The sequence below is a fragment of the Monodon monoceros genome, unplaced genomic scaffold, assembly GCF_005190385.1.
Source record: "Monodon monoceros isolate NGI ecotype Baffin Bay Population unplaced genomic scaffold, NGI_Narwhal_1 Super_Scaffold_9, whole genome shotgun sequence".
Taxonomy (NCBI): Eukaryota; Metazoa; Chordata; class Mammalia; order Artiodactyla; family Monodontidae; genus Monodon; species Monodon monoceros.
In genome coordinates this window covers 22,978,293-23,004,737 of record NW_021703786.1, presented here as the reverse complement: position 1 = coordinate 23,004,737, position 26,445 = coordinate 22,978,293, and the positions used below count along the sequence as shown (strand labels likewise).

Genomic DNA, 26,445 nt, shown 5'->3' with positions numbered 1-26,445 from the left:
TCCTGCTTTAGGCTGACCCCATCAGGCCTCTCACCTCGGCCCATCCTCAATCCACCCTCACATTTCACATCTGATTCCTTTCTGCCTCACTGCTGGATAGAGGTCACATGGGCATAGCCAGCTGTGGTTTTCTCTGTCCCCATAGGCTGAAGCCACACAGTCCCCAGAACTTGGGACCAGGAGGCGGTTGAAGGCACTGGGGCATTGGCCCCAAGTCTCGAAGGCGGAAGAGGATCTGGTTGGTTTGCTGTCAGTCCAGAGTGCAGCCAAGCCCTTGCTGGGGAGAGTGTGGTGCGGGGCTTGGGGGGGATGCTCTTGTGTCCAGCACCTGTGCAGCAGGACCTGGGCCCGGCAGGCACACCTCCCAGCCCCCAAAGGGCCTGCACGCCGACCTCCCCGCCCTGGCCCCTGGTCAGGCAGGAGGTGAGTAGCGGACAGCAGGCCCAGGGCAGGGTGGCCACCCAGCACCCCGGGGGCTGCACGCTGCAGCCGTCCCAGCTGCCTGCCGCCCTGCTGGCCCCTGAGCCCAGGATGCGAGGATGGCCACCTCATCTCTGCCCACGGTGGTGCCTCTGGGCCCTGAGAGCCTGCGCCCCTTCACCCGGGAGTCCCAGGCAGCCATAGAACGGCGGGTGATGGAGGAGGAGGCCCGGCAGCAGCGGAACAAGCAGACGGGGATTGAGGAGCCTGAACAGAAGCCGTGCAGTGACCTGGAGGCTGGCAAGAGCCTGCCCCTTATCTATGGGGACCCCCCACCGGAGGTCATTGGCATCCCCCTGGAGGAACTGGATCCCTACTACAGTGACAAGAAGGTCCGGGCCTGGGAGGCTTCCCTCCACCCGTCTGTCCATTGTCAAGCTGTCTGCCTGTCCCAGGCCTCACAGCTCTCTCCCCGCCGCAGACCTTCATCGTGCTCAACAAGGGCAAGGCCATCTTCCGCTTCTCTGCCACACCTGCTCTCTACGTGCTGAGCCCCTTTAGCACCCTCAGACGCTGCGCCATCAAGGTGCTCATCCACTCATATCCTGCCCGAGTGGGGCGAGCGCAGGGGCGGGGAAAGGCAGGGAGGGCTCGGGGGTGGGCGGGAGGCCCTCTTTCCACCTCCCCTCCCACCTGCTCCCTCACTTTCCTTGACTCTCCCCCCAACGCTGTTCAGTATGTTCATCATGATCACCATCTTGACCAACTGCGTGTTCATGACCATGAGCGACCCGCCTTCCTGGTCTAAGCATGTGGAGTAAGTCTCCCCCTCCCCCGGTCCCCCGGTCCCAGGTGTCTGCCGGTCCCAGGTGTGCACTCCGAGGATGCCCAGAGTGAAACTGCTCTTGTCTTCCAGGGAGACAAACACTGTCACTGCCACCCCCATCAACAAACACCTTAAGTCCCCGGAATGGCACACACTGTCACTCTCACCAATGTCCTCAGCCCCTGGGTGGCATATGTCACTTCTGTGCCCTCCTTCCCAGGAGGTCCATCACTGCCACCCACATCCCGGCCCCGGCGTGACATGGCTGGCCCTGGCCGGCCCTCTCCCTGCCAGGTACACCTTCACAGGGATCTACACCTTTGAGTCCCTCATCAAGATCCTGGCCCGAGGCTTTTGCATCGAAGACTTCACATTCCTCCGGGACCCCTGGAACTGGCTGGACTTCAGCGTCATCATGATGGCGTGAGCAGGGCCCCGAGGGCATCCTGAGGCTGATGAGGGGGAGGGGAGGGGGCCAGGCCTCAGAGGGTGGACCGCAGGGCTGTGGGTCCAGCTTGCAGATAGCGGGCTGCACAGTTCTAGGAGCTGCCATTCCCGGGGTCTGGCTGGGAGTCTGTCCTGGTGCCCCTACACATAGCACATATGACCACACACAGCAGCCCTGAGCCCTAGTCCCACGGGTCCCCACCCGGGAGAGCTGGGCTACCCTTGCTAACCCCACTCCTCAGCAAAGCTGCTGCGCTGTCTTCCCCACCTCTCAGGCCCCGACAGGAAACTTGCTGTGCCTGACCTGTCCCCCCGCAACACCACGGTAACCCCAACTACAAGGATTCCTTGGGAATCCTCCTTCTGGGCCTGGAGAACCTGTGACTTCTGCCCTACCGCCCACCCCCGGCTCTGACACAGCCCTCGCCCCAACCTCCCCACCCAGGTACCTGACGGAGTTTGTGGACTTGGGCAACATCTCAGCCCTGAGAACCTTCCGGGTGCTGCGGGCCCTGAAAACCATCACAGTCATCCCAGGTACTGGGGAGGAGCAGGGACCCTCTGCCCAGGCCATCAGGCCTCCCTCCTCCCCCAGGCCTGGAACCAGGCACTCAAGTTCTGTGACTCAGGGTCACAACCCTCCCAGGTGGTGTAGGACCTACACCAAAGCCTGGACACAGAGGGGCCCCTGTGGCCAGAGAGGAGAAGGGGCCCCAGGTGGGAGGATGAGTTTTAAGAGGCAGCATAGCAAGGTGGTTAGAGCACAGATTCTGGAGCCTGGGTTCAATTCCCACCTCCACCACTTCCTAATTTTGACCTTGGGTAAGTGCCTTCCCTGTCTGCCTCAATTTCCGTATCTGTGAAATGTGGATAATAACAGTACCACTCATCTGGTTGTTATGAGAATTCAAAGTCTTGATAGCAATAAGGTGCTTAGAACAATGCCTAACAAAGGGTATGTGTATTCAATAAAATAAACAGACTGGGCAGAGCAGAGACCTCCACCTGAGAGAGACACAGAGAATCAGTGATAGAAAGTCCCAGCCCTGTGGGCTCAATAATGAACACGCCACATACCCACTGAGCAATCAGGCCAGGGCAATTCCAAAGTAATGCATCAAGAAGCATGAAATAACTAGAATCTGGATCATCCGGACCCTCAAAAAAGCATGTGGAGAAACTGGAGAAGGTTCATTAAAGGAGAGAAAGATGATCTGAAAAGGCATGGAGAACAGACTCTGGGAGGAGGGGAAATTGTGAAGTCATAGTGCTAGAAAATACGTTAGTTCTCCTCTAGTCCAAAGCCCTCGTGAATTGCAGTTGAGGAAGGAGGACCCCGGGAGGGAAGAGCTTACTGAAGGCCACACGGCACGTTGGCCCCTGAGTCAAGGCCACAATACCTTCTCTCGGTGCCATGCTTCCAGCATCCTCAGAGCTCAGAGGGCTTTTATAAGGAGGCTGCTGAGCATCTGTTTTCATACCAGGATAAGAAAAAGAAATAAACTCATACTGAAGCAAGAGACACACTGATTAGGCCCAAGGAAGAAGTTATGGTTCTTCTATAAACGATGGAATCTGAGCCTGGAATTCCATACGATTTGGCTATGCCTTTGACAGTCCAGAGGAGTGGAATGCGATATTGCAAAGTCAGCCTAGAGCTTCTCAGAGTGAACCCTGCTGTTCCTTGGGTGTTAACAGTCACTAAAAGAGAAAGGGGGCTTCCCTGGTAGCGCAGTGGTTGAGAATCCACCTGCCAATGCAGGGGACATGGGTTTGAGCCCTGGTCCGGGAAGATCCCACATGCCGCGGAGCAACTAAGCCCGTGAGCCACAGCTACTGAGCCTGCGCTCTAGAGCCCGGGAGCCACAACTACTGAGCCTGCACTCTACAGTCTGCGAGCCACAACTACTGAAGCCAGCGCGCCTAGAGCCCGTGCTCCGCAACAAGAGAAGCCGCCGCCGTGAGAAGGCCGCAAGCCTGCGCGTAGCAACGAAGACCCAATGGAGCCAAAAATAAATAAATTTATTAAAGAAAAAAAAAGAGAGAGAGAAAGGGTTCTGTGTCAAATAAGGTGAAGCCTGGCATTAAAGTTTTTGTTTCTGTAGGACTTTTCCGAGCCTTTGATAGGCTAATCTACACAAGGACCCTCCAAGAGGGCGCTCCAGAGCTCAGCCTTCCCCAAACGTGATTGAACCCCTTTTGTTAAGGGCACAGCTTGCGAGATGAGCGTTCTAAGGAACACACCTCAGGAGTGCTGACTTGGCGACATGTATTAAGCTCCACTGTGTGACTGGGTGTCGCTCTCCGAGTTGGGGCAACACACTGTGAAGTCTTCGTAGTCCCTTGTCTAGTGGCTGAGATTCGGTGGCCATTCAAGGCTCCAGATGGAGGTTGTAACCAGAGAAGGATGGGGCTAATTTGGGAAGGCTTCGGGCAAGCAGTGCCCCAAGTAAATCAGGGCTTGAAGGAGGTGGAGTAGGCAGAGGCTCGGAGGGGCTGAGTGGGTGAGTTACCCCCTGCCCTGCCCAGCCCCAACTCTCACCCTCCCTGTGATCAGGGCTGAAGACCATCGTGGGAGCCCTGATCCAGTCGGTGAAAAAGCTGTCAGATGTGATGATACTCACCGTCTTCTGCCTGAGTGTCTTTGCCCTGGTGGGGCTGCAGCTCTTCATGGGAAACCTGCGGCAGAAGTGTGTGCGCTGGCCCCCGCCCTTCAATGACACCAACACCACGTGGTACGGCAATGACTCCTGGGATGGCCAGGAGAGCTGGGCCAGCAACTCTACCTTTGACTGGGATGCCTACATCAATGACGAAGGTAAGAACGAGGGTCGGGGGGCCAGTGGGGTCTTTCCCAGCCCCGATGGCAGCCCCTTGTGAGACAAAGAGCATGGAGAAGACCTGAGTGTGAATCCATCACTTACCAGCTGGGGTAACCTCTGACAAGTCACTTCATCTCCCCCTCCCTCAGAATCTTTACCTATAAGATGGAGACAACAATACCTTTCTCAAAGGGTTTGTGCGACAACAAATGCCAAATTGCTTTGAAAATCCTAAAACTTTGGCTATAAAAAGCAGCAGTGCATAGTCCCTAACCTACGTACTCCTTGTTCTCCATCACACCACATGCTCGCACCCTGGCAGGGCCACCACCAGGCCCCCGCATCCTATTCACATACCCAGACTTCATAGCCTCACACGCACGAGGCAACATTCTCACAAAGCCACTATTACTTCACACTGTGCCTCCTGGCAGCTGAGAAAATGGTACCCCTTCTTCAACCTGGCATCCTGGATTCTAGCCGCATCCCCCCTTCAGTTGAGGGTCCTGCACAGGCACATGGTAGCCCCATCCACACACATGCATGTCCCCCACCCCGTATCCTTCTGTGCCCCTGCGGCACCCCACACTAGGCACTGAGCTGACAGCAAAATGTATCTACCCAGAGACCTTGGAACTTGGAGCTGCCCTTAAAGGAGAGGGAAGGGGCACCCAGAGAGCGTGTGGTCCACACAGATGTGTCCACAGGTGCACAGTGGGTACTGTGCCCACAGTGTCCATGTGGTGACATGTTTCCTTTGTGGCCTCTGACTCCCAAAGGGAACTTCTATTTCCTGGAAGGCTCCAATGACGCCCTGCTCTGTGGGAACAGCAGCGACGCTGGGTGAGTGACACTGGCGGGGGTGGTGGGGGGTGGTGGAGGGCAGATGTCCCAGGGTTGTCAGAAGATGGGGGATGATTAGGGATGAGAACCTGGGGTGGATGGAAACCTAAAGAAAATTCATGGGCATGGGGGGAACACTTTCCATTTTGGGGGATGCAGACAAGACAGAAGGATAGTTTTCTCTTGGGATCCTCCCATCTATCTCCCAGCTGGAGCTCTCCTTTCTCCCTAAAGCTAGCCCCCATCCTATCCCCAGGCGCTGCCCTGAAGGTTACGAGTGCATCAAGGCCGGGCGGAACCCCAACTATGGCTACACCAGCTATGACACCTTCAGCTGGGCCTTCCTGGCTCTGTTCCGCCTCATGACACAGGACTATTGGGAGAACCTCTTCCAGCTGGTACAGCGGCCCCCCGCCCTGCCCCGCAGCCCCATGGCTACCTCCCTCCATCTCCACGGCCTCCTCTGGGCTTGGTGGGGCCCCTAACAAGGCTGTCCCCTCTGTGGTACCCCCTAAATGCCCCTACATACGGGTTCTCAGAGCCCTCTGACGCTAGGTACGTGCCCAGATCGGAGCCTCAGCCCCTTCTTCCTTTTCCTCATTTGCCTTAAGAGCTGAGATCTGAGCTGGGCACAGACTCCCAGGCCTCACAGCAACTGGTAGGGCAGCTTAGACTCCAACTCTGCCCATACACAATTATTTACCTTCCACTGTTTGCAGGTGGGCAGGCTGGGTCTGGAGCAACAGTGCCTGCTGGTTCCTGGTGATGTTTCTAACATGATGATGTTAATAATAATATTTAGTAATAATAATAATAATAATAGCTACTATTTGCTGAGCTCTTACTAGATGCCAGGCGCTATGGGAAAGCTAGGACTCAAGCTGATCCCAAAGCCCATGTTCACCAATTTTTATCCTGGTTCTCTGATCTCAAGATGTCTGGCTGAGGTCCTCTGGGCTTTCTGAGCCAGGAGACCAGGAAGGTCTGGGTCCTGAGTATATATTTTGAAGCACCCCAGAATGTGGCTTAGCCTGCCAAGGGTGGCTATACCTTGCCTCAAAAGCCCTCAAACTGCTTGGCTCTGTGAAGGACCCTCTCTGTTTACCTATCTGGGCGATGGATGTATGGAGATGGGTGTGGGTGAAAGCAGGGGGGTGCCATGTGACGCTTTCTCTCCCTCCCAGACCCTTCGAGCAGCCGGCAAGACCTACATGATCTTCTTCGTGGTCATCATTTTCCTGGGCTCCTTCTACCTCATCAACCTGATCCTGGCGGTGGTGGCCATGGCATACGCTGAGCAGAACGAGGCCACCTTGGCCGAGAATCAGGAGAAAGAAGAAGAGTTTCAGCAGATGCTGGAGAAATTCAAAAAGCAGCAGGAAGAGCTGGGGAAGGTCTGGACTCAGGGAGAGGAGGCCGAGGACCCAGGGATCTCCCTGCCCCTCAGCCTGGGTGCTCCTGGGCAGGCTGAGGGGGGTCGGGGGAGGCATGGGGTAGGGCCTGCGAGGCAGAGGACGGGGAACAGAAGGCCCAGGCTAGAGCTTTGGTGGGGTGGGAGGCATGCAAGCAGTAGAAAGAGTATTTCTCAGCTCAGTGCCTCAGTTTCCCCGTATATAACAAGGAATCTGGAGTAGTTAAACCTGACGTAGGCTTCCAGCTCAAATTCCTACGGTTTTATGATTCTTTATGGGCAGCGTACGGGTCCAGGCTGAGGGAGAGGTGGGTCCTGATGAGGCCCCAGGGAGCAGCTGTACATTTACCCATCATCTCATGAAGTGCAGGGTCAGTCAAGGCTTCAGAGAGTGAAGGGTCTTCAGGATGTGTGCCCTCAGTCACTTTGGTCCCTACCCTGTCACCCCACCACCACCGAGGTTGCCGCCCCTGCCCACAGTAAGCTGGGTGCAGGCCAAAAAGAGGGGCCCCCAGCCTGAAAGACTCAGGAAGAAGCTCTGAGCGTCCATTAGTCCATCCCCATGGCTCAGCAATGGACTTTATGTCCATCACCCTTGCTGGTCCACAGGCCAAGGCCGCTCAGGCGCTGGAAGGTAGGGAGGCAGACGAGGACCCAGCCCACGGCAAAGACTGCAACGGCAGTCTGGACACATCGGCGGGGGAGAAGGGGCCCCCAAGACCCAGCTGTAGCGCAGACAGCGGCATCTCAGATGCTATGGAAGGTGAGTGCCTGGCATCCCCATACCCATCCTACTCTACCTGTCCTGCCCATCAGGCCACTTGGGCTCCCGGGGTGGGGGCCGGGAGGGCCTGGCTGGGCCCAGCTTCAGGACAGTAACTTAATATTGGCATCGAAGAAATGGCTGTGATAAATATAGTCCTGGCTTACCCTGGCCCAATTCTGGCTGCAAGGCCAGGCTGTGGCGGGAACTGGGGGCTTCCGGGAGGCCTTGGGGGCTGCCAAGGCAATGGGGAAGGACAGGATAATAATACGAACCAGGAAGGCCCAATGTTCCGGAAACTGGAGATCCTGTTCCTCAAATATCTTCTGGGTAAAAGTTAAACATCAAAGGTCCCTCTGCCCAGATAGAGTCACAGACTCCCCCAAATCCCTGTGCTGCCCCCCAGGCCTCAGTGGGACACTAGGATTAGGTAACGAGGAGAGGGTGGATAGACATACAGACGGATGGATGGATGGATGGATGGATGGTTGGGTGGGTGGGCTGAAAGATTAATGAATGGGAAGAGACATGGGTGTGTGGATGGATGAGAGGGAGGGAGGGAGGAGGAGGAAAGGGGGAAGCAAGGGAGGGAGATGCAAGGAAATCTGACATAGAAGGGATCAGGCCCCTCCCCAGGTGTCTCGCCTTGTGCAGGAAGGACTTGGAGGACTTTGCAAACCTCTAGAGGGCCCCATCCCAGCTGACCTTGTGTGACGGGCATCCAGGTGTCTGTGTGCCCTGCCAGAGAATGCCCCAGGGAACGCTGGGCAGGGCTGGCCGAGGAGGTCACTCAACGCCGTCCTTGCTGGGACTGTGGTGGGAAGTTTGGGGCCTCAGGCACAGTTTGGGGCACCTTCAGTAGCACCCGGGTTGGGGGTAGGGGTGTTGCTGCCAGAGCAGAATCTGCAGCCTGGTTTACTAATTCTTGGGTGGGGGTGCGGCTCAGCCGCCCCCAAACTCTGGGGTGTCCCAATCACGCACTCAAACCCAGGTGTCTATGGGGCTGCCCTGGGAGTCCTCTTTCCTCATCTATGACGTGGGGGCACTAATATACTTACCTCATCTATTTCCGGTGGTAATTAAATGAGAGCACGCCCAGGCTGAGAACCCCCATGGGCAGCAGAGGCCTGGAAGACCAGGAGGAGAAGCAGCGTCACCCATGGGCCTTATGGAGCCCCAGGGGTTTAGAGCTGGAGTGGCAAGAACAGGGGATGTTTCCAGAAAGCTACCCTGGTGGGAAAGGAAGGACTGGCTGGGGACAGTCTGGAGGGGCCGGCATACTGGCAGTGAGAGGGTGAGCCCTCGGGGGGAACCATGGTTTGCTCCTGAGTGGTGCTGGCCAGCAGCAGGTGGAACTGGGACCCAACCCCCTGCAGTGGCCTCCCGCTTCTCCCTGGGGGCCCTCGGGCCCCTCCCCAGCCGAGATCGCAGCCCTGGGCCATAGGCAGAGGATGGGAGTCACCCCATCGCGCTGGGGGGTGGGGAGCTCCAGGAAGGCGGAGCTGAAGTAGAACACTGGGAGAGAGGAGCTTGGGGTAAGGCTGCTGAGGGTGTGGCTTTTTGAGGGTCAGCTAAGGGACAGCGTGTTGGGGGGCGGGGCACTGAGGGGTGGGGCCATGTGGGCGGTGTCTAGAGGGATGGATCTTGAGGGTGACCCACTGAGAGGCGGGGCTTGGAGTAGGCCTCCCTGAGGGGGCGGGGCTTGAGGTGTGATGCTCCAGGGGGCGGGGCTTGGAAGGTGGGACCAAAGACCTAGGTGGAGGAAGGAGCACATGAGGGGGGATCCTCATCAGGTATCTGTTTCCACCCTACTCCCAGAGCTGGAAGAGGCCCACCAGAAGTGCCCACCATGGTGGTACAAGTGTTCCCAGAAAGTGCTCATATGGAACTGCTGCACCCCGTGGATGAAGTTCAAGAACATCGTCCACTTGATCGTCATGGACCCCTTCGTGGACCTGGGCATCACCATCTGCATTGTGCTCAACACCCTCTTCATGGCCATGGAGCATTACCCCATGACGGAGCAATTTGACAGAGTGCTCAACGTGGGCAACCTGGTAGGGAGCGGACGAGGGAGAGGCTGTCCTTCCTGTGCAGGACAGGAGAGGGGCCACAGGGCCCGACGGGCTGTGCGGAAATATGGAGCACGATTAGGGGGCATAAGGGGACAGGCTGGGGTTATTTTCCCAGCATATGGGTATATGGGGGCATGAGTTGATGTACCAGGGATGTACATGGGGTGATCCATGGAACGTGGAATTTGGGTTTTAGTGTACTTGGGGGCAGATAGACCGGGGATGAGGTGCTTGACTTCTTATGATCAGGATTTCGGGGGCTTTGGGGTCCAGGCCATGCCCTGGAGGCAGAGATGGGGGAGTGAGAGCACAGAGGTATGGGGGTGGCTGGATGGCAAGTCTCTCCACTTTCAGAGGTTGTTGTGGGCCTAAGAGGGACCAAGGGACCTGGAAGTGGGGGTATAGAGCCATGGGCACCCAGGCTCAAGAGGCCCCAGCTCACTCTGGAGGCCCCAGGGCATAGTCCCCCAGCCCTGAGCCCCCCTGCCCGCTGCCATTTCTCCGGCATGGCCAGGCCAGCTCCCCTCTCCAGCCCTTTCTGCTCTGCTATTGTTGACACACACTGATCCGCCTGCTTATCCCTGCCCATTAGGAGCATTATCACCTTATTGCCAGCCCCTGTGGAGCCTGACAAAGGGAAAAAGCTGCCTCCTTCTCCAGTCCAGCCCCACCCTTCCCAATTGCCTTTGCAACCTTTCCAGGATGGCGAATGGGCAAGATGCTCCCCCTCTCCTGAGGCGTGGGGAGCCCAGGAAGAGTCAGATTTGGGGCCTGGGGCAGGACGAGGACTGGGTGGGCGGCACAGGAATCAGACCCTGGACTCCCCAGCCCGCGAGGCAGGCACGTCCAACCCACGGAGATGCCCGAGGCGGCCATGGCCAGGCCGGGCTGGAGGAGCAAGGGTGCAGCTGCTGGGGTGTGTGTGATGGGCCCGGCCCGCCGCCTGCCCACCCCCTGCCCACGCTCTGCTGCTGTCTGGGCACCTGCTACGGGCAGGGACAGCTCCTGGGCGGGGCTCAGCATGTGCCCGGGCAGGCTGTGGACCCGGGGCAGCTGGTGCCCGGCAGGAGGGGGACTGTGCCCAGGGAGCTCTTAGAGGTTCTACAGCTCTCAGACAAGTCCAGGGCTCTGGGGGCTCAACTCTGGCTTCTCACTGATCCTCTGCCTCATCCTCTTTGGGGCCCTGCCTTAGACTTCCAAAGCCACCGAGATTTTCTGGGTCCTGGGACCCCAGCCAACCAGGGTAGAGAGGCTGTGGGGTGTAGGGACCCCAGCCAACCAGGGTAGAGAGGCTGTGGGGCGTAGGGACCCCAGCCAACCAGGGTAGAGAGGCTGTGGGGCGTAGGGACAGGAGACTGGAGTAAGCACCCCAGGACCTGGTTTGAGACGTGCTTCTATGTGGGCAGCGTGACCGACCGCTTACTGCTGACCTCTCTGAGCCTCAATTTCTCATCTCTGGGATGAGCGCGATCATTCCTCAAAACCTCACAGAGGTTGGGATACCGATAAGGTCATAATGTGAACGACAGCATGCTCTATGAGTGTCGAATATTATTTTGATTGGGCTGAGGCCCCAGGAAGTCACGTGACAGGCCAACCGTCACAAGGCCAGGAATGGACGGGCCCCGGTGTCTGAGTGGTTCCCACTCTGCCCTGTGGCATGGTCGTTCCGCTCCTCACTCACTCACGTACACACACCTGTGGGCCGTGGGTACCACTGCCTGCGCCCCCAGGGCTCTGTCACCCTCCCCTCGAGCCCTGGAGGTGGGAGTGGGGTTGGAGACTCCCGAGGTTCTGTGCCCCTGAGGCTCTGTGACGGGGGCTGCACCCCACCCTGCAGGTCTTCACGGGCATCTTCACAGCAGAGATGGTGCTGAAGCTCATCGCCATGGACCCCTATGAGTACTTCCAGCAGGGCTGGAACATCTTCGACAGTATCATCGTCACCCTCAGCCTGGTGGAACTGGGCCTGGCCAACGTGCAGGGGCTGTCGGTGCTCCGCTCCTTCCGTCTGGTGCGTGAGGCCCTGGCACCCGGGCTGGGGAAGGGTGTGGTGAGGATGCCTGGGGGAAAGGAGGAGAAGCCGCCAAGAAGCCAGAGGGCTGGAAGTAAGGCCCCCTCTGCCCTTTGGTCACCACTCTGCCTCTTAGAACCTTTCTTACTGGAAAAAAGGAGAAAGGTGCCCTCCCCCTTATCACACAGAGCTGCTGAGGGACCAAAATGACAGCCCAGGAGCTGACATTTGGGCTTGACTCCTAAGTGACCTTGGGTGGCAGTGGGGTGGGGACTTCAACCCATATTGCAGAGCTGGAAGCTGAGGCTCAGGAAGTACATCAGTAGTGGAATTGGGACTCCGACTTAGCATCATTTCCACTACCCCATAGGGACCTCTCATGCATCCACAGAAGTATAGAGAAGGTGAGCTACACCTCTGTGTACCTTTCACCCAGCTCCAACAGCTGTCAACATTCTATAGTTCTTGTTTTATCTGTCCCCCCAATTTTTCTGTGGGGAGTATCTTAAAGCAAATCCCGAGATTTCATTTCACTTGCAAATACTTTAACCTGTATATTTAAGAGATAAGGACTCTTTCTTTTGATCACTCGAAGAGGATTAGGTGGTAGGATGTGAGCATTCCCATTTCATAGAGAGGTAAACTGAGGCCTTGCATCCCTCAGTGGGTGGGAGTTGAGCTGTTCAAAAGAGTTCTTTCTGGGAATTCCCTGGTGGTCCAGTGGTTAGGACTCTACACTCTCGCTGCGGAGGGCCTGGGTTCAATCCCTGGTCAGGGAACTACTCTTTCTCCTATAAGGATGGGGCTCTCTTGGGGCTGGGCCAGGGGTCCCCGGGCCTCACCGGCCCCTGCCCTCCCCCTGCCCGGCAGCTGCGGGTCTTCAAGCTGGCCAAGTCGTGGCCAACGTTGAACATGCTCATCAAGATCATCGGCAACTCGGTGGGGGCGCTGGGCAACCTGACGCTGGTGCTGGCCATCATCGTCTTCATCTTCGCCGTGGTGGGCATGCAGCTGTTCGGCAAGAGCTACAAGGAGTGCGTGTGCAAGATCGCCGCGGACTGCAGCCTGCCCCGGTGGCACATGCACGACTTCTTCCACTCCTTCCTCATCGTCTTCCGTATCCTGTGCGGGGAGTGGATCGAGACCATGTGGGACTGCATGGAGGTGGCCGGCCAGGCCATGTGCCTCACCGTCTTCCTCATGGTCATGGTCATCGGCAACCTGGTGGTGAGTGAGGTCGGCTGGGTGGCTCCCCCACCCTCGCCCAGGACATCCAAGTGTCCAACATGTGTCCATGCCTTTATTTCCTTTAAATCAGGCTGTTGTTGAAGGGCCCTCTTCCCATGAGGTTACACTGTGTGACACCGCCGATGCTTGTTTTCTACCTAACCCCAGCCCCAAATGGCAGTTTTGTATGGTTTAACTCAGTGGCTCTCAAATTTTAACCTGCTTAGGAATCACCTGGGAGTTTCTCAAAACGTAGATTCCTGGCCCCATGCCCCAGAGTCAGACACAGCAGCTCTGAGCCGTGGCCCAGGAACCGGCATTTCTAATGAGCTCCGGGTGATGTCACTGCCTCTGGTACAGGGACCACACTGCGAGTAGTACTGTTGAGACCTAGTGTTTTGGGTAAAGTAACATGATAACTGGAGCCAGACTGACCCATGTTGCAGTCCCGGCTCCTCCGCTGTCTATGTGACCTTGAACGAATCACTGCTCTCTGGTTGGCTGAGTTCTCTGACTTCACGTGGAAGAAAAATGGTAGGCCCCTCAGGGGGTGGCCGGGAGGATTGACTGTGACCGAAGAAGGCACAGTGTGGGGTTGGTACCAGGAACTCCTGGCCCTTTTGTCCTCCTACCCTCTCACCCTCTGTTCCCAGGAACTAGGCCATGGGCATTGGGAGGATCTGGAGATGGCATGGGCTGCATCCATCCTGCCACTTTCTGTATGCGGGGCTGGTGCAGGGAAGGAGGTGCAGGGGCCCATGAGAAACGGGGTGTGAGGCCATGGCCCAGCTAACCAGAATTTCTGTGGCTGGGGCCGGGGGAGGCATCTCCTCTCACCCTGCCGACTCTGCTCCTCCCCTTCTTGGGGTGGGGTCACTCCTGCGAGGAGAGCTGTGCCCAGCTGCCCCCTGTGGTGGCCAACTCTGCCCCGGGCAACAGGGGGTGGGAAGACACATGTCCCCATGTTCCGCAAAGGCCTGTGGAATCCTTGAGCTGCTGGGTCAGCGCTTCTCAGATACGGCTGAGCTCCGGCTGGGGGCAGGGACGGACTGGCGGTGGGGGATGTCACCTTGACTGAGGAGGGGACCGTGGGAGGGGGTCCCAAGCCCCCAGGGACAGCCAGACAGCAGAACCCAGGCTGGTGGCTCCTGGGAGGGGGGTCTTAGGGAGTGGGGAGAGTGAGGGAAGATGGAGAGTGAGGGCAGATGTCCCAGCAGAACTTTGGGGCAGGATTCGGGATGGGTGCGTGGGAGCAGGCTCTCAGTAGAAGTTTGTGAGGGCAAGTTTAAGGGCCTGGAGGTGACTAAAAGGGTCTGCAGGGGGTTTCTGTCTGTGTGTGTGTAAACTCAAAAACATTTCAGGCCCCTACTTTGCCACCTGATGACTAGGAAACCTTGAGCAAGTTATTTCTCTCTGGCCTCAGTTTTTCTCAACTGGAAAATGGGGATGATGGGAGTGGTGACCTACTCCACTGGGTGGTCGTAAGGATTACATGACACATGTCAAGTGCTTAGCAAAGCACTTGGCCCAAGAGGCCAGGGGAGTCCAAATGTTACAGGCGTCGGGGGAGCAGTGGCGGATACAGTACCTATCACCAACCAGCATCACACTCCTGGTGTTGGGCTCTGCCACGTGCCGGTTCCTGTGCCAGGGGCTTTACGTGTATTATCCCTAATGCTCTTGACGACCCTGCACGGCAGGTAATGTTGGCTCTGTGCATCCAGGAGGCACAGCCCAGAACCACACAGCTAGTGTGAAACGGAGCCTGGACTAGAACCTGGGTCTGTGTAACTCCAATAGCAATAGCGTCAATACCAGCAGCAATGGTACCAATGATGAGGTTAGCGTCAGCAGTACCAGCGATGACAGCTTGACGGCTACTCATGTTTCTTCAGCATTCTGAGCACTTTCCTGGTATTGATCTCTTAATGCTCACCACCCCCTATGAGGGCCATGCTGTTTTATCGAGCAAAGTCTCAGGGAGGTTGATTAGTAACCTGTGCAGGATTTGAACCCAAGCAGTCTTGCCCCAGAGTCTGGAACCACTGCAATGCACTGCCTCTGTGTGTGTGCCACCCGCACCCTCCCATCACACACACATGCACACGCGTGCACACACACACAGACACACACACCTACCCACCCTGATGCCCTTCTCCGGCCCAGCTCTGTGGCTCTCCCACTTTGCTCAGAGGAAGCAGAGGGACCAAGGGGGGCGGCACTGCCAGCTCCTTTGGCACTGTCCCTGCCCACCACCCTCCCAGGCCTCATGGAAGCAAGTGTCTGCCAGAGGGCACCGGAGCACCCCACCAGGGTGTGTGGGGACCCAGGTCCCCTGCGTCCATGGCACTCAGGCACTTCCTCGGGGCTACTGTGAAGAAGAGGAAATGACCAGGGCATGGGGAACCCCCCCTCAGAGCCCCCCAGGGGAACTTGCTGTCAGTCCCCCTTCCCTCCAACCCACCCCCCATGCCTTGCCTGAGGTAGCTATTTCTGTCCCAGGCAGGAGCCGTGTGCAAACCCTGCTGACCCAGAGAGCAGCTAATTCCCATCTCAGATATGCTTCTGGCAACTGGACACCTCCCGCCAAAGAGGGAAAGAAAAACCAGTAAATTTGGGTGGGGGGCAAAGGCAGAAAAGTAGCTAGAAGGCATGGCAGTGGAGACAAATACCCCCAGCACATTCTCCCAGAGAGAAGATATACAATATACTATATATATATATATATATATATATATATATTTTTTTAAGACCACATTTAAAAAAATTTTTATTTATTTTTATTTTTGGCTGCATTGGGTCTTGGTTGCTGTGTGCAGGCTTTCTCTGGTTGCGGCGAGCGGGAGCTACTCTTCATTGCGGTGCGTGGGCTTCTCATTGCAGTGACTTCTCTTTTTGTGGAGCACGGGCTCTAGGCACATGGGCTTTGGTAGTTGTGGCTCGTGGGCTCTAGAGCGCAGGCTCGGTAGTTGTGGCGCACGGGTTTAGTTGCTTCACGGCATGTGGGATCTTCCCAGGCCAGGGCTTGAAACCGTGTCCCCTGCATTGACAGGCAGATTCTTAACCACTAGCGCCACCAGGGATGTGTGTATATATATATATATATATATATATATATTTTTTTTTTTTTTGCCGTACGCGGGCATCTCACCGCTGTGGCCTCTCCCGTTGCAGAGCACAGGCTCCAGACACGCAGGCCCAGCAGCCACGGCCCACGGGCCCAGCCGCTCTGCGGCATGTGGGATCTTCCCGGACCGGGGCACGAACCCGCGCCCCTGCATCGGCAGGCGGACTCCCAACCACTGCGCCACCAGGGAAGCCCCTATATTTTAAAGATATTATGTCAACATGATAGTTAAGACAATGACAAAAAGACTTTGGAGGACACTGGTGAAGGCCAGTCAGTGAGATGCATGGAGAAGATGGCCAAGGGTGGGAGATTCACATTACAGTCCTCCCTTGGTATCTCAGGGGATCGGTTCCAGGACACCCTGCAGATTCCAAAATCTGAGGATACTCAAGTCCTGTAGAAAATGGTGTAGTACAGTTGGCCCTACTTCCACATGTCCACTCATACAGCCCCACCCTGAGACCCCCAGAGTAATACCTGCCTCTGGCTGACAGGAGACAGGACCCCCACCCCAGCCAGGCTGTACCTTCCTCCTCACTGCCCTGGGGTGGGAGTAAGCTGGTGGAAGTCAGGGCCACTGCATTGTGTAGCCTCTGGGGTATCCATTCACACTGTAGTCCAAATAAATGATGTCCTCTGAAGTTGTACAATGATTGGAAACCGGGGTTCTAGTTCTGACTGTGCTGTTTGTCCTCAGGCAAGTCACTCCACCTCTCTGGGACTCAGTTTCCTCAGTCATAAAATGCTTAGCTGGCCTCAGAGTTAATCACACTCCTCCCTGTACCTTGCAGAGTCTTCTATTATCACACACATAACAGCCAACAAGTTTTGAGTGCCTACTGTGTGCTCTACTTGTATTGACCTTTTAATCCTCGCACCAATGGGAGGAGGTAGGTATTGGAACCATCGCCATTGTACAGATGAGGAAACTGAGGCCCAGAGCAGTGACAGGACTTGCCTCAGGACACATGGCTAGTAAACTGGGGTTCAAAGCCAAGCAGCGTGGTTTCAAAACCCGTGCACCCCAGTCTCTGCTTTGTGCATACCCACTGCATTGTATTTGTCTGATCAAATGTCTGTCTCTAGGCGGAGGGCAAACTGAGACCTCTTGCTTCTACACACAGTGGGAGGGGCTCAGTAAATGTCTGTCCACTGGAAAATAAAGTTGACGGGGGCAGACCAGTAGCCTCTGAAGTCCCTTTCAGTGGGGCTAAGAGAAGAGAACCAGGTGGAGCAGGGAACCCCAAAGGAAGAAAAGGCAGTGAGCAGTGGTAGGTGAGATGCCCCTTCTACAGCAACAGGGGACATGCATCTGGGTATCGGGAGCACAGGGTCTATTAAAAGTCCCAATTAGGGCTTCCCTGGTGGCGCAGTGGTTGAGAGTCCGCCTGCCGATGCAGGGGACACAGGTTCATGCCCCGGTCCGGGAAGATCCCACATGCCGCGGAGCGGCTGGGCCCGTGAGCCACGGCCGCTGAGCCTGCGCGTCCGGAGCCTGTGCTCCGCAACGGGAGAGGCCACAACAGTGAGAGGCCCGCGTACCGCAAAAAAAAAAAAAAAAAAGTCCCATTTACCAGACAAGAGAAGAAGGCTCAAAAGATTCAGCCTACCAAGAAGTCCTGGAAGCTTGGAGACATGAGTCCTGTTTTTTGTTCCACATCCCCTGGCAGTGGAGGTGGAGGACAGAGTCATAGAAAGAGTCCCTGTCACTCAGTGGGCCTCCCCGAAACCTGCCTCTGCCTTGGTCAGCAGAGTCCTATCATGTGCGTAAGACTCAGTTTCCCTATCTGTAAAGGGGGCGTGACAGTAGCACTTCTCACCTTCACAAGCAGTTGTGAGGGTTCCGTAAGGTGACGTCCTCTTAACAGCCCACCATGAGGTGGGTCTGATCTGGAGACCCGAGGCCCCTCGTGCTGGCTGAAGGTGGCACCCTCAGGGGCCTAGAGGCTGAGCTCAGGCTCCCCCCACCCCCTGCTTCCCAGGTCCTGAACCTCTTCTTGGCCCTGCTGCTCAGCTCCTTCAGCGCCGACAGCCTGGCGGCCTCGGACGAGGATGGCGAGATGAACAACCTGCAGATCGCCATCACGCGCATCAAGTGGGGTGTCGGCTTCGCCAAAGCCTTCCTCGTGGGGCTGCTGCATGGCAAGATCCTGAGCCCCAAGGTTGTCATGCTCAGCCTCGGGGGGACTGGGGAGGCTGGCGAGGCCGGCGAGGCTGGGGAAAGTGTCTCAGAAGATGAGAAGAAGGAGCTACCGCCCGAGGAGGATGAAAACAAGGACCTCAAGAAGGACAATCATATCCTGAACCACATGGGCCTGGCTGACGGCCCTCCCCCCAGCATTGAGCTGGACCACCTCAACTTCATCAACAACCCGTACCTGACCATCCACGTGCCCATCGCCTCCGAGGAGTCTGACCTGGAGATGCCCACAGAGGAGGAAACGGACACCTTCTCGGAGCCTGAGGATGGCAAGGTGAGCCTGTCGCAGAGCCTGGATCGAGGGATCGGGAGTCAGACAGACATGACTCTACATTTTTGTGTGACCCTGAACATGGCACAAATCCTCTCCAAGCCTCAGTTTCTCCATCTATAAAATGGGGTAATGGTACCTACCTTGTGGTATTACTGTGAGCATTAGATGAGATGCTGTGTGCAAAGCACAGTCAGCTCTCTGTGAACGGTGACTGTTATTACTATTAATACAATTATTATGGCATGCCCTGCCTGTCCTAATACCCTAGGCCATTCCCTTCACCCCTGCCCCACAACTCCACCTGGGTCCCCTCTCCCCAGCAGGTGGCGCTCTGAGACAGCATGTTCTCACCTGAGGCACCCTAGCTCCAGGGCCGGAATCCAAGAGGCCTCTCTTAAACCCCCTCTGGGTTTGAAGCTCCTGCCAAGTCCTTGCCATTATCATCTGTTTCTGTTTAGACCCCACCTGGAGGGCTGGTCCCAACCTCCGAGTGTGGGCCAAAGTGCCAGGTCTGGGCTGAGGAGAGGGGTCAGGGGCCCAGTAGGGTTGGGTTCAAGGGGAACAGAGAGCCGGGAGCTGGAGCCACTACCCCCCCTCTCCCCCATGCAGGGGGCCTGCTGCTGGGTTGAGGTTCCCCTCCCCTGCGAGGGTGGGGGAGGCCCTGGTGGTCGCCCCCAGAAGCTCAGGCTGAGCCCCCTCGCCCACCCTGCAGCTCGGGCGGGGCCCCCTGCCCGTCCCAACCCTATCGGCGAGGGCCCCGCTGGCACCGGAGCCTGAATAAACTTTGCCCTGAAAGCTCTTGACTCCTTGTTTCCCCCAAATACGTGGCACACTGACTTACCAGGGAGCTGAGCGCCTGCCAAGCTATAAATACCCAGGGAAATGTGGCAGTAACTTCGCTATGAGGAGAGCGGGTGGAGGAGGGCTGGACAGCAGCCGGGGCCAAGGCTCTGGGGACTCTCACGGGGAAACAAGTACGGCTCCCGGGGGGCTGTGAGAGTTGGGGTGCACGGGCAGGGCAAGTGGCTCATTGGGTGTCGTGCCCAACCTAACGCCCGGTGCCTCGGTTTCCCTTTCTGTCGACTGGGCACAAGGCCCTCCCTGGTTTTCTGGCCACTGTCCTGACAGCCGCCCCCTGCCCCTCCAGGTTACCCTCTCCATCTTCCTCTTCAGGGGCCTCACCCCCAGCCATGAAGGGGGCCCCTTGAGGAGTGGAGGCTGGGGGCAGGAGGCCGGCCTAGATGCAGCACCGGGAGGAGGTGGGAGAGGCCTGGCCAGGCTGGAGCACCAGCCGTCCCACCCGACCCACTCCCAGTTAGGTTCCCTTGGCCCCAGGCTGGAGCTTTGGCTGCAGAAAAATTTCCATCCTTTTTGGATTTCTCAGCCAAACAGACCCTGAGGATAGGAAGGCTCGGACTTTGCTCCATGCTCATCCCCTTCCTTCCCCAGGCCTCATCCCTGTCCCACTCCAAGGGCAGGACCAAGGCCTGTCGTTCTTCTGCATAGGCCCCAGTGGTGGCTGCATAATCCAGGGCTGAATGAATGAATGAATGAATGAGTCTGCTCCACCCTCTCTTTCCCTTCTCCCTTCTGGTCTCCCATCTTGACCTCCCCGGCCCCACCTTGTGGGAGGGCCCGGGGTCACGTGACCCTGTGGCCTCTGCAGAAGCCGCTGCAGCCCCTCGACGGGAACTCCTCCGTCTGCAGCACTGCCGACTACAAGCCCCCCGAGGAGGACCCTGAGGAACAGGCCGAGGAGAGCCCTGAGGGGGAGCAGCCTGAGGAGTGCTTCACCGAGGGTGAGGGCCAGCCCGCGTGTGTGACCCCACCTCTCCTGGGTGCCTCCCCCAGCCCGGCAGACCCCGTAAGGGGCCCGAGGCCGGCAGCAGCCCCAGCCCATTGCCCCCTTGGGGACATCTCGGGGACACACGCATCACCAAAAGCAGGCAGGGCCTTCTTCCTCTGATGCTCTCCTGCCCTGCCCTGCGGCACCCCAGGAGAATAGAATGCTGGGAAGGGGTGTCAGAGCTGGGGATGCCTCCCAGTCCCTGAGCCTCTGACCCCTGCAGTGTCGACGGTAGGTGACAGTAGCATCAGCCCGAGGGCTGCTGTGCAGAATCCCCACGGAGCCCCGAGTGTGGCCGGCACCGCACGAAGCAGGCGCTCAGCTGTGGCTGCTCTAAGACTGTCCTCCTCAGCTTCGTCCGCCAGAGAGAGGCCTGCCTCGCCCCTCGGGAACATTTTTGCCCGGAGGGCCTGGGCTGTGGCAGAGTGAAGGCTGCCTGGGCGAGGTGGGGGAGGATGGGGACAGCCTGACGGCTGTACAACCTGTGCTGGCTGCCTGCACCCCTGTGCTCTGGAATGTCTCTGCATGCGGTTGTGTGTGTGTAGGGGGTGGGGGCGGATCCTGGGAAGGTGGCGGGACTGTGCCTCCTAAGGTGGCCCCCAGGCCCGTGACCGGTGCCCCTGCCGCCGTCCCTCCCCAGCCTGTGTGCAGCGCTTTCCCTGCCTCTACGTGGACATCTCCCAGGGCCGAGGGAAGATGTGGTGGACCCTGCGCAGGGGCTGCTTCAAGATCGTTGAGCACAACTGGTTTGAGACCTTCATCGTCTTCATGATCCTGCTCAGCAGTGGAGCCTTGGTAGGCGCTGCCCTGGGGACCGGGCACTGGGCAGAGGCAGGGGCCAGACCTGGGCAGCCCCGAACCCAGAGAATCCTAAAGAACTCACCAGTGCTTCCAGGATGTGTTATAGACTGTGTTAATTTTCTTAAAGAGACAGATGGGCTCTGAATCCCTGTGCATACTTAGCTGACAGGTCCCAGCCGGGGATCAGGTGGGGAAGGCCTTGGGAACTGGGGGTTGGGAGGGCGGGATGTGTCAAGTGAACCCCCCTGACAGACCAGTGAGGGTTACTATTATTAGGCCTGGGGAAGGGGAGCTGAGGGGCTTCTCCCCACCGGGAACTCACTGGCTCACCCGCATGATGGGCACGGGGAGTCTGCCCCCGCCTGGCCCCGGTGCCAGAACCCTGGGAACCAGCAGCCTTAGGCAGGTAGGGACGTGGCTGCTGCCCTGGCCTCCTTTGGGCCCTGACCACCCCGCCCTGCTGGTGCCCCCAGGCCTTCGAGGACATCTACATCGAGCAGCGGCGAGTCATCCGGACCATCCTGGAATACGCAGACAAGGTCTTCACCTACGTCTTCATCATGGAGATGCTGCTCAAGTGGGTGGCCTATGGCTTCAAGGTGTACTTCACCAACGCCTGGTGCTGGCTCGACTTCCTCATCGTGGATGTGAGTCTGCCCCACCCCCGGCCCCGCAGTCAGATCCCAGGCGGTCCTTGTGGCTGAGGCCCTGCTCTCCCTGACCACCCTCCCCTCCCATTACAGGTCTCCATCATCAGCCTGGTGGCCAACTGGCTGGGCTACTCGGAGCTGGGACCCATCAAATCCCTGCGGACACTCAGGGCTCTGCGTCCCCTGAGGGCACTGTCTAGATTCCAGGGCATGAGGGTGGGTGCTGAGGGGGACTCTGAGTAGGGCTAAGGACTGGGGGAGCAGCCACAGCTTGGAAGGGGGCTGCGGGTGTCTGTACTCCGGCCACCACCAGGGGTCCAGGTCTGGAGGTCCCCAGGCATCCTCCCACACCAGCCCAAGTGCCCATTCCCGCCCTCAGCCCCCTCCTTCGCTCATCTCTTCCACCACTGGGGGCAGCAGAGGCTGTAGCAGCTCCCAGGAGGGGCCTGAGGGCACCGAGGCAGGAGGAGAGGAAGGAAAGCAGGTCTGTGGGTTTATAGGTGTCCCTCCCCAGCCTCAGACTGGGGCCCCCCAGGACTCCAAGCCTGCCCACCCTTCCCTCAGGCCCTTGAGGGCGGAAGTGACAGGTAAATACAGGGTTTGGGCAAGACCAATGGGACTTCCCCAGGCAAGGGGCGGGGGTGGGGGGTTGGGGTGTCTGTTAGGAGCAAAACCCACGCTAGAGGGACGAACTTCCATGAAGCAGCTGGTTGCAGGTCAGCAGTGCACAGAGCCTGGTGGCTCCCTCCTGGTCATGCAAGAGGCCAGCCAGCACTGGGCCGTCCCACCCCTGGAGCCGGGACCCCTCCCCACCAGAGAGAAAGTGACCTGGCAGCTGGTTGGTGCCCCAGCCAGGAGTAGAGCTCCCCTGGGCATCACCGGGCTTGCGCCACCCACTTTGTCTGGAGGTCATGGAACGGTTTCTCCCTGAAAACAGATAGTTCTCAGATTCAGTTCAGCCTGAAATAATGAGGGTGGCCACCGCTGGTACTGCACAGGAGGCCATTCCCAAGGGTCCTGCTGCTTCAAAGACTCTGTTGGCTTCTTTTCTGGGTCTGTGTCTCTAATCCTGTGAGAAGATGAGCAGGGGAACAGGTCACGGGGACTGAGTTTCCTATGGGGGCCAAGGAAAGAGTGTTTGTCTCCTGCCCGGTGACCCGTGGCCGGGCTGCTTCCAGAGAAGCCCAGCCTCCACTCTGGGCTGATGGCTCCAGCCAAGCGGAGAGCCCTCTTCAGCCACCAGGCCGGCAACCCACTACCCCTACTCCTTGCTTACCATCCCCCCGCCCCCAAGTAAAGCCCAGCAGACTTCTCCCCCAGGCCTGGCTCAGATGGGCCCTCCTCCAGGAAGCCTTCCCTGCGCAACAAGGCCCAACTGTGCCTGGTCCCCTGGTTACTGTGGGTGGGAACCCTCTCCCAGAAGAGACTGGGTGTCCCCGCCTGCCTGGGAGAGGATCTGGAAGTGACCCCCTCCCTGGCCCCCAGGTGGTGGTGAATGCCCTCCTGGGCGCCATCCCCTCCATCATGAATGTGCTGCTCGTCTGCCTGATCTTCTGGCTCATCTTCAGCATCATGGGCGTCAACCTGTTTGCCGGCAAGTTCTACTACTGCGTGAACACCACCACCTCCGGGAGGTTCGCCATCTCCGAGGTCAACAACAAGTCCGAGTGCGAGAGCCTGATGCACACGGGCCAGGTCCGCTGGCTCAACGTCAAGGTCAACTACGACAACGTGGGTCTGGGCTACCTCTCCCTCCTGCAGGTGGTGAGTGTGACCCGCTGCCCCTGCCCAAGGCTGGGATGGAGGTGCCCCCGCATTCTCATTGTACCTGAGCGCCCTGCCGCTCCTTGTTAGGGGGCCGCCCACCCTGCTTCTAGGGCTGTGGGACCCAGAGGTAGTGTCTATACCTCTCCGGTCTCTATTGGATGCCTCCCCAGGGGAGCTCAGGGCAGGCAGCCTCTGGGGAGGACCAGGCGGGGGCAGGGAGGGAAACTCAAGGATGATGGAAGCAGGGGGCAGCCCCCTCCCCTCACACCCAACCACACTCTCTCAGGCCACCTTCAAGGGCTGGATGGACATCATGTATGCAGCCGTGGACTCCCGGGAGGTGAGTGGGGGTCCTCGAGACATGGCTGGTGAGTGAGCCAGGGGAGAGGACTCAGATCCATCCCCACCCCATGCTGCCTCCTCAGGAGCCCCCGAGACCCCACAGCCTGGGGGTGGATGGGCCCACGGTGAGATGGGGAACAGGGAGCAGGCAGCATGTGCCCCCAGCCCACCCAGCCCAGCCCATCCCATCCTGTGGCCCCTGCAGAAGGAGGAACAGCCCCAGTACGAGGTGAACATCTACATGTACCTCTATTTCGTCATCTTCATCATCTTCGGCTCCTTCTTCACCCTCAACCTCTTCATTGGCGTCATCATCGACAACTTCAACCAGCAGAAGAAGAAGATAAGTATCCAGCCCGACCTTCCCCGGGGCCTCCCCTCCCCGGGCTCCCTCCTCCCTCCCTCCGTCCACTCCTTCCTTCATATGTTCACAAATGCTGCCTCTGCACCTGCTGTGCTCTCGCTGGCTGGCGGCATGATTCAGCAAGGCTGGGTTCACATCCCACCAGACGACCTTGGACAAGTGAGATGTGGCCACCTCGAACCTTGGTTTCCTTATGTACAGAATGAGGTTCGTGCCGCCTGCCATGCCGGCTCATTCTGAGGACCCAACGAGATATTGATGGAAGGTGGCGCAAAGCGGGCAGTGAGGCTGCGCTGACCCCTTGCCTCTGTCGGTCGCCCAGTCCCCTCCCCTCCCTTCTCTGGGCCCCTGAGTCCCCCTTCCCCTGCCTCCCTCGACCCCCATCTCTGGCTGCTCCAGGCAGGTCCCACCGGCTCCCCTGCTGGGGTGCGGGTGGCTTTAAGGGTGATGCCTGAGAAGGTGAGAAGGGGGAGGTCCTGGAAAGTGAGAAGGAGGACACCCCCCACCGCAACCTCACGGGCCCCATCCCACTATACTTTGGAGGGAAAGACCTCTTCATGACGGAGGAACAGAAGAAATACTATAACGCCATGAAGAAGCTTGGCTCCAAGAAGCCTCAGAAGCCAATTCCCCGGCCCCAGGTACCAGCCTTCCGGGCCCCTCCCCCTGCAGCCTGTATGAGGCTCCTGCCTAAGGGGGCCACGGCGGGCAGGGGGCAAAATGCAGCCTGCGCTCTGCCCACCAGGCTATGTCCCTGGCATGAGGCTGGGTCCACCTGCCGGGAGGGGCGCCAGCAGCTGCCTGATGAACTCCGGTCATTGGTTTACCCTTTGCCTGGGCCTGCTCAGCTCCCCAGTGTCCAGTCAGCTCTTCAGCTGGTGGCCTCTGGGGCAAGGGCCCCTGGAACGGGGAGGAAGAGGATGTCCAGAAAGCCCCCCAGTGAGCAATGACTTCAGGAGAAGGATGAGGGGCTGCTGGGGGACCTTGACGGGAGGAAAGGTCCCAGAGTGAGGAAAGATGCCCGCGGACCCCACAGATTGGCCTGTTCTGATGGGAGGGTCTCGCCGCCCCCGCCCTGGCCGACTCTGCCACAAGACCTGACACCTCCTCTCTGTCTGTCTCTCTCCCTGTCATGCTGTCATGTCCTCCTGCATCTTCTGCCGGTCCACGTCCTGCCCTGACCACTGCCCCCCACACCCCTCGGCGTGCATCCCGCGCTCGCATCCCTGCTGCAGAACAAGATCCAGGGCACGGTGTACGACTTGGTGACGCAGCAGGCGTTCGACATCACGATTATGACCCTCATCTGCCTCAACATGGTCACCATGATGGTGGAGACGGATGACCAGAGCCAGCTCAAGGTGGACGTCCTCTACAGCGCCAACACAGTCTTCGTCATCATCTTCACTGGCGAGTGCGCGCTCAAGTTGTTGGCCCTGCGCCAGTACTACTTCACCGTCGGCTGGAACATCTTCGACTTTGTGGTCGTCATCCTGTCCATTGTGGGTGAGCAGGGCCGGGCTGGTCTGAGTCATTCAGGGAGGCCGGGCGCTCCCATCCTCGTGTCCACACACAGACCTGCTCACGCACCTGCCGTGCTCACACTCACACTCACACATACACACACGCGTGCGCACCTGGTGTCTACACTTAATGCGCAAAAGCACGTACAGTGGGCTCCCAGGCAACCTGTCGCCTTCACATGCATGACCACACCTGAGAAACATTTACTTGTCCAGTGGTGCCCGTGTGCTTCGAGAAGAACATAAGAGGGTTCCAGTGTCCTTCACACAGGAGAGCTGTGTGTCATTGTGATAGTAACTAGCTAGCGTTTATCAATCATATACTATTTGCCTGACACTGTGCTACGCACGTCACAGGCATTAGCTCACCTATTGTTCCCAGCAAATGGCCTGAGGCTGGTACTGTTGTCACCTCCATTTTACAGGCGAGGAAACTGAGTCACAAACCAATTAGGTGACATGCCTGAAGTCACACACCCAGAGCTGTCCTCCCCCGCCCTCTCATCCATGGCATCTGCAAACAGCCTTAGCGATAGGCCTACCACCATTCGCTTTGACACGTCCCACCTCCATGCAGCTGTGTCAGGGCAAAGATGGAGTCCAGGCCCCAAGACCCCTGGGAGAGCCTAATGGGTCAGGCCATTCGGGCTGCGCTCCGAGCGGTGAGCTTCTACTGCTCCTTTCTGGGGAAGAGCCCAGC

The 26,445-nt window shown here is 58.2% G+C and overlaps 1 protein-coding gene across 1 annotated transcript in view; it reads left to right on the top strand.

The window, feature by feature from the left end:
• The first annotated feature begins 539 nt into the window (after window positions 1-539).
• The window catches only part of SCN4A (sodium voltage-gated channel alpha subunit 4), a 29,395-nt gene continuing 3,489 nt past the window's right edge, over window positions 540-26,445 (top strand). Inside the window, exons 1-23 of the mRNA XM_029212894.1 lie at window positions 540-812; window positions 902-1,020; window positions 1,148-1,237; window positions 1,541-1,669; window positions 2,139-2,230; window positions 4,251-4,511; window positions 5,295-5,358; window positions 5,615-5,756; window positions 6,543-6,752; window positions 7,379-7,532; window positions 9,351-9,589; window positions 11,448-11,621; window positions 12,492-12,848; window positions 17,961-18,452; window positions 20,119-20,251; window positions 20,939-21,093; window positions 21,573-21,746; window positions 21,843-21,965; window positions 23,235-23,513; window positions 23,803-23,856; window positions 24,064-24,201; window positions 24,759-24,863; window positions 25,458-25,728. Coding sequence (XP_029068727.1) covers window positions 540-812; window positions 902-1,020; window positions 1,148-1,237; window positions 1,541-1,669; window positions 2,139-2,230; window positions 4,251-4,511; window positions 5,295-5,358; window positions 5,615-5,756; window positions 6,543-6,752; window positions 7,379-7,532; window positions 9,351-9,589; window positions 11,448-11,621; window positions 12,492-12,848; window positions 17,961-18,452; window positions 20,119-20,251; window positions 20,939-21,093; window positions 21,573-21,746; window positions 21,843-21,965; window positions 23,235-23,513; window positions 23,803-23,856; window positions 24,064-24,201; window positions 24,759-24,863; window positions 25,458-25,728 — 4,228 coding nt within the window. The remainder of the gene's footprint in view (window positions 813-901; window positions 1,021-1,147; window positions 1,238-1,540; window positions 1,670-2,138; window positions 2,231-4,250; window positions 4,512-5,294; window positions 5,359-5,614; window positions 5,757-6,542; window positions 6,753-7,378; window positions 7,533-9,350; window positions 9,590-11,447; window positions 11,622-12,491; window positions 12,849-17,960; window positions 18,453-20,118; window positions 20,252-20,938; window positions 21,094-21,572; window positions 21,747-21,842; window positions 21,966-23,234; window positions 23,514-23,802; window positions 23,857-24,063; window positions 24,202-24,758; window positions 24,864-25,457; window positions 25,729-26,445) is intronic.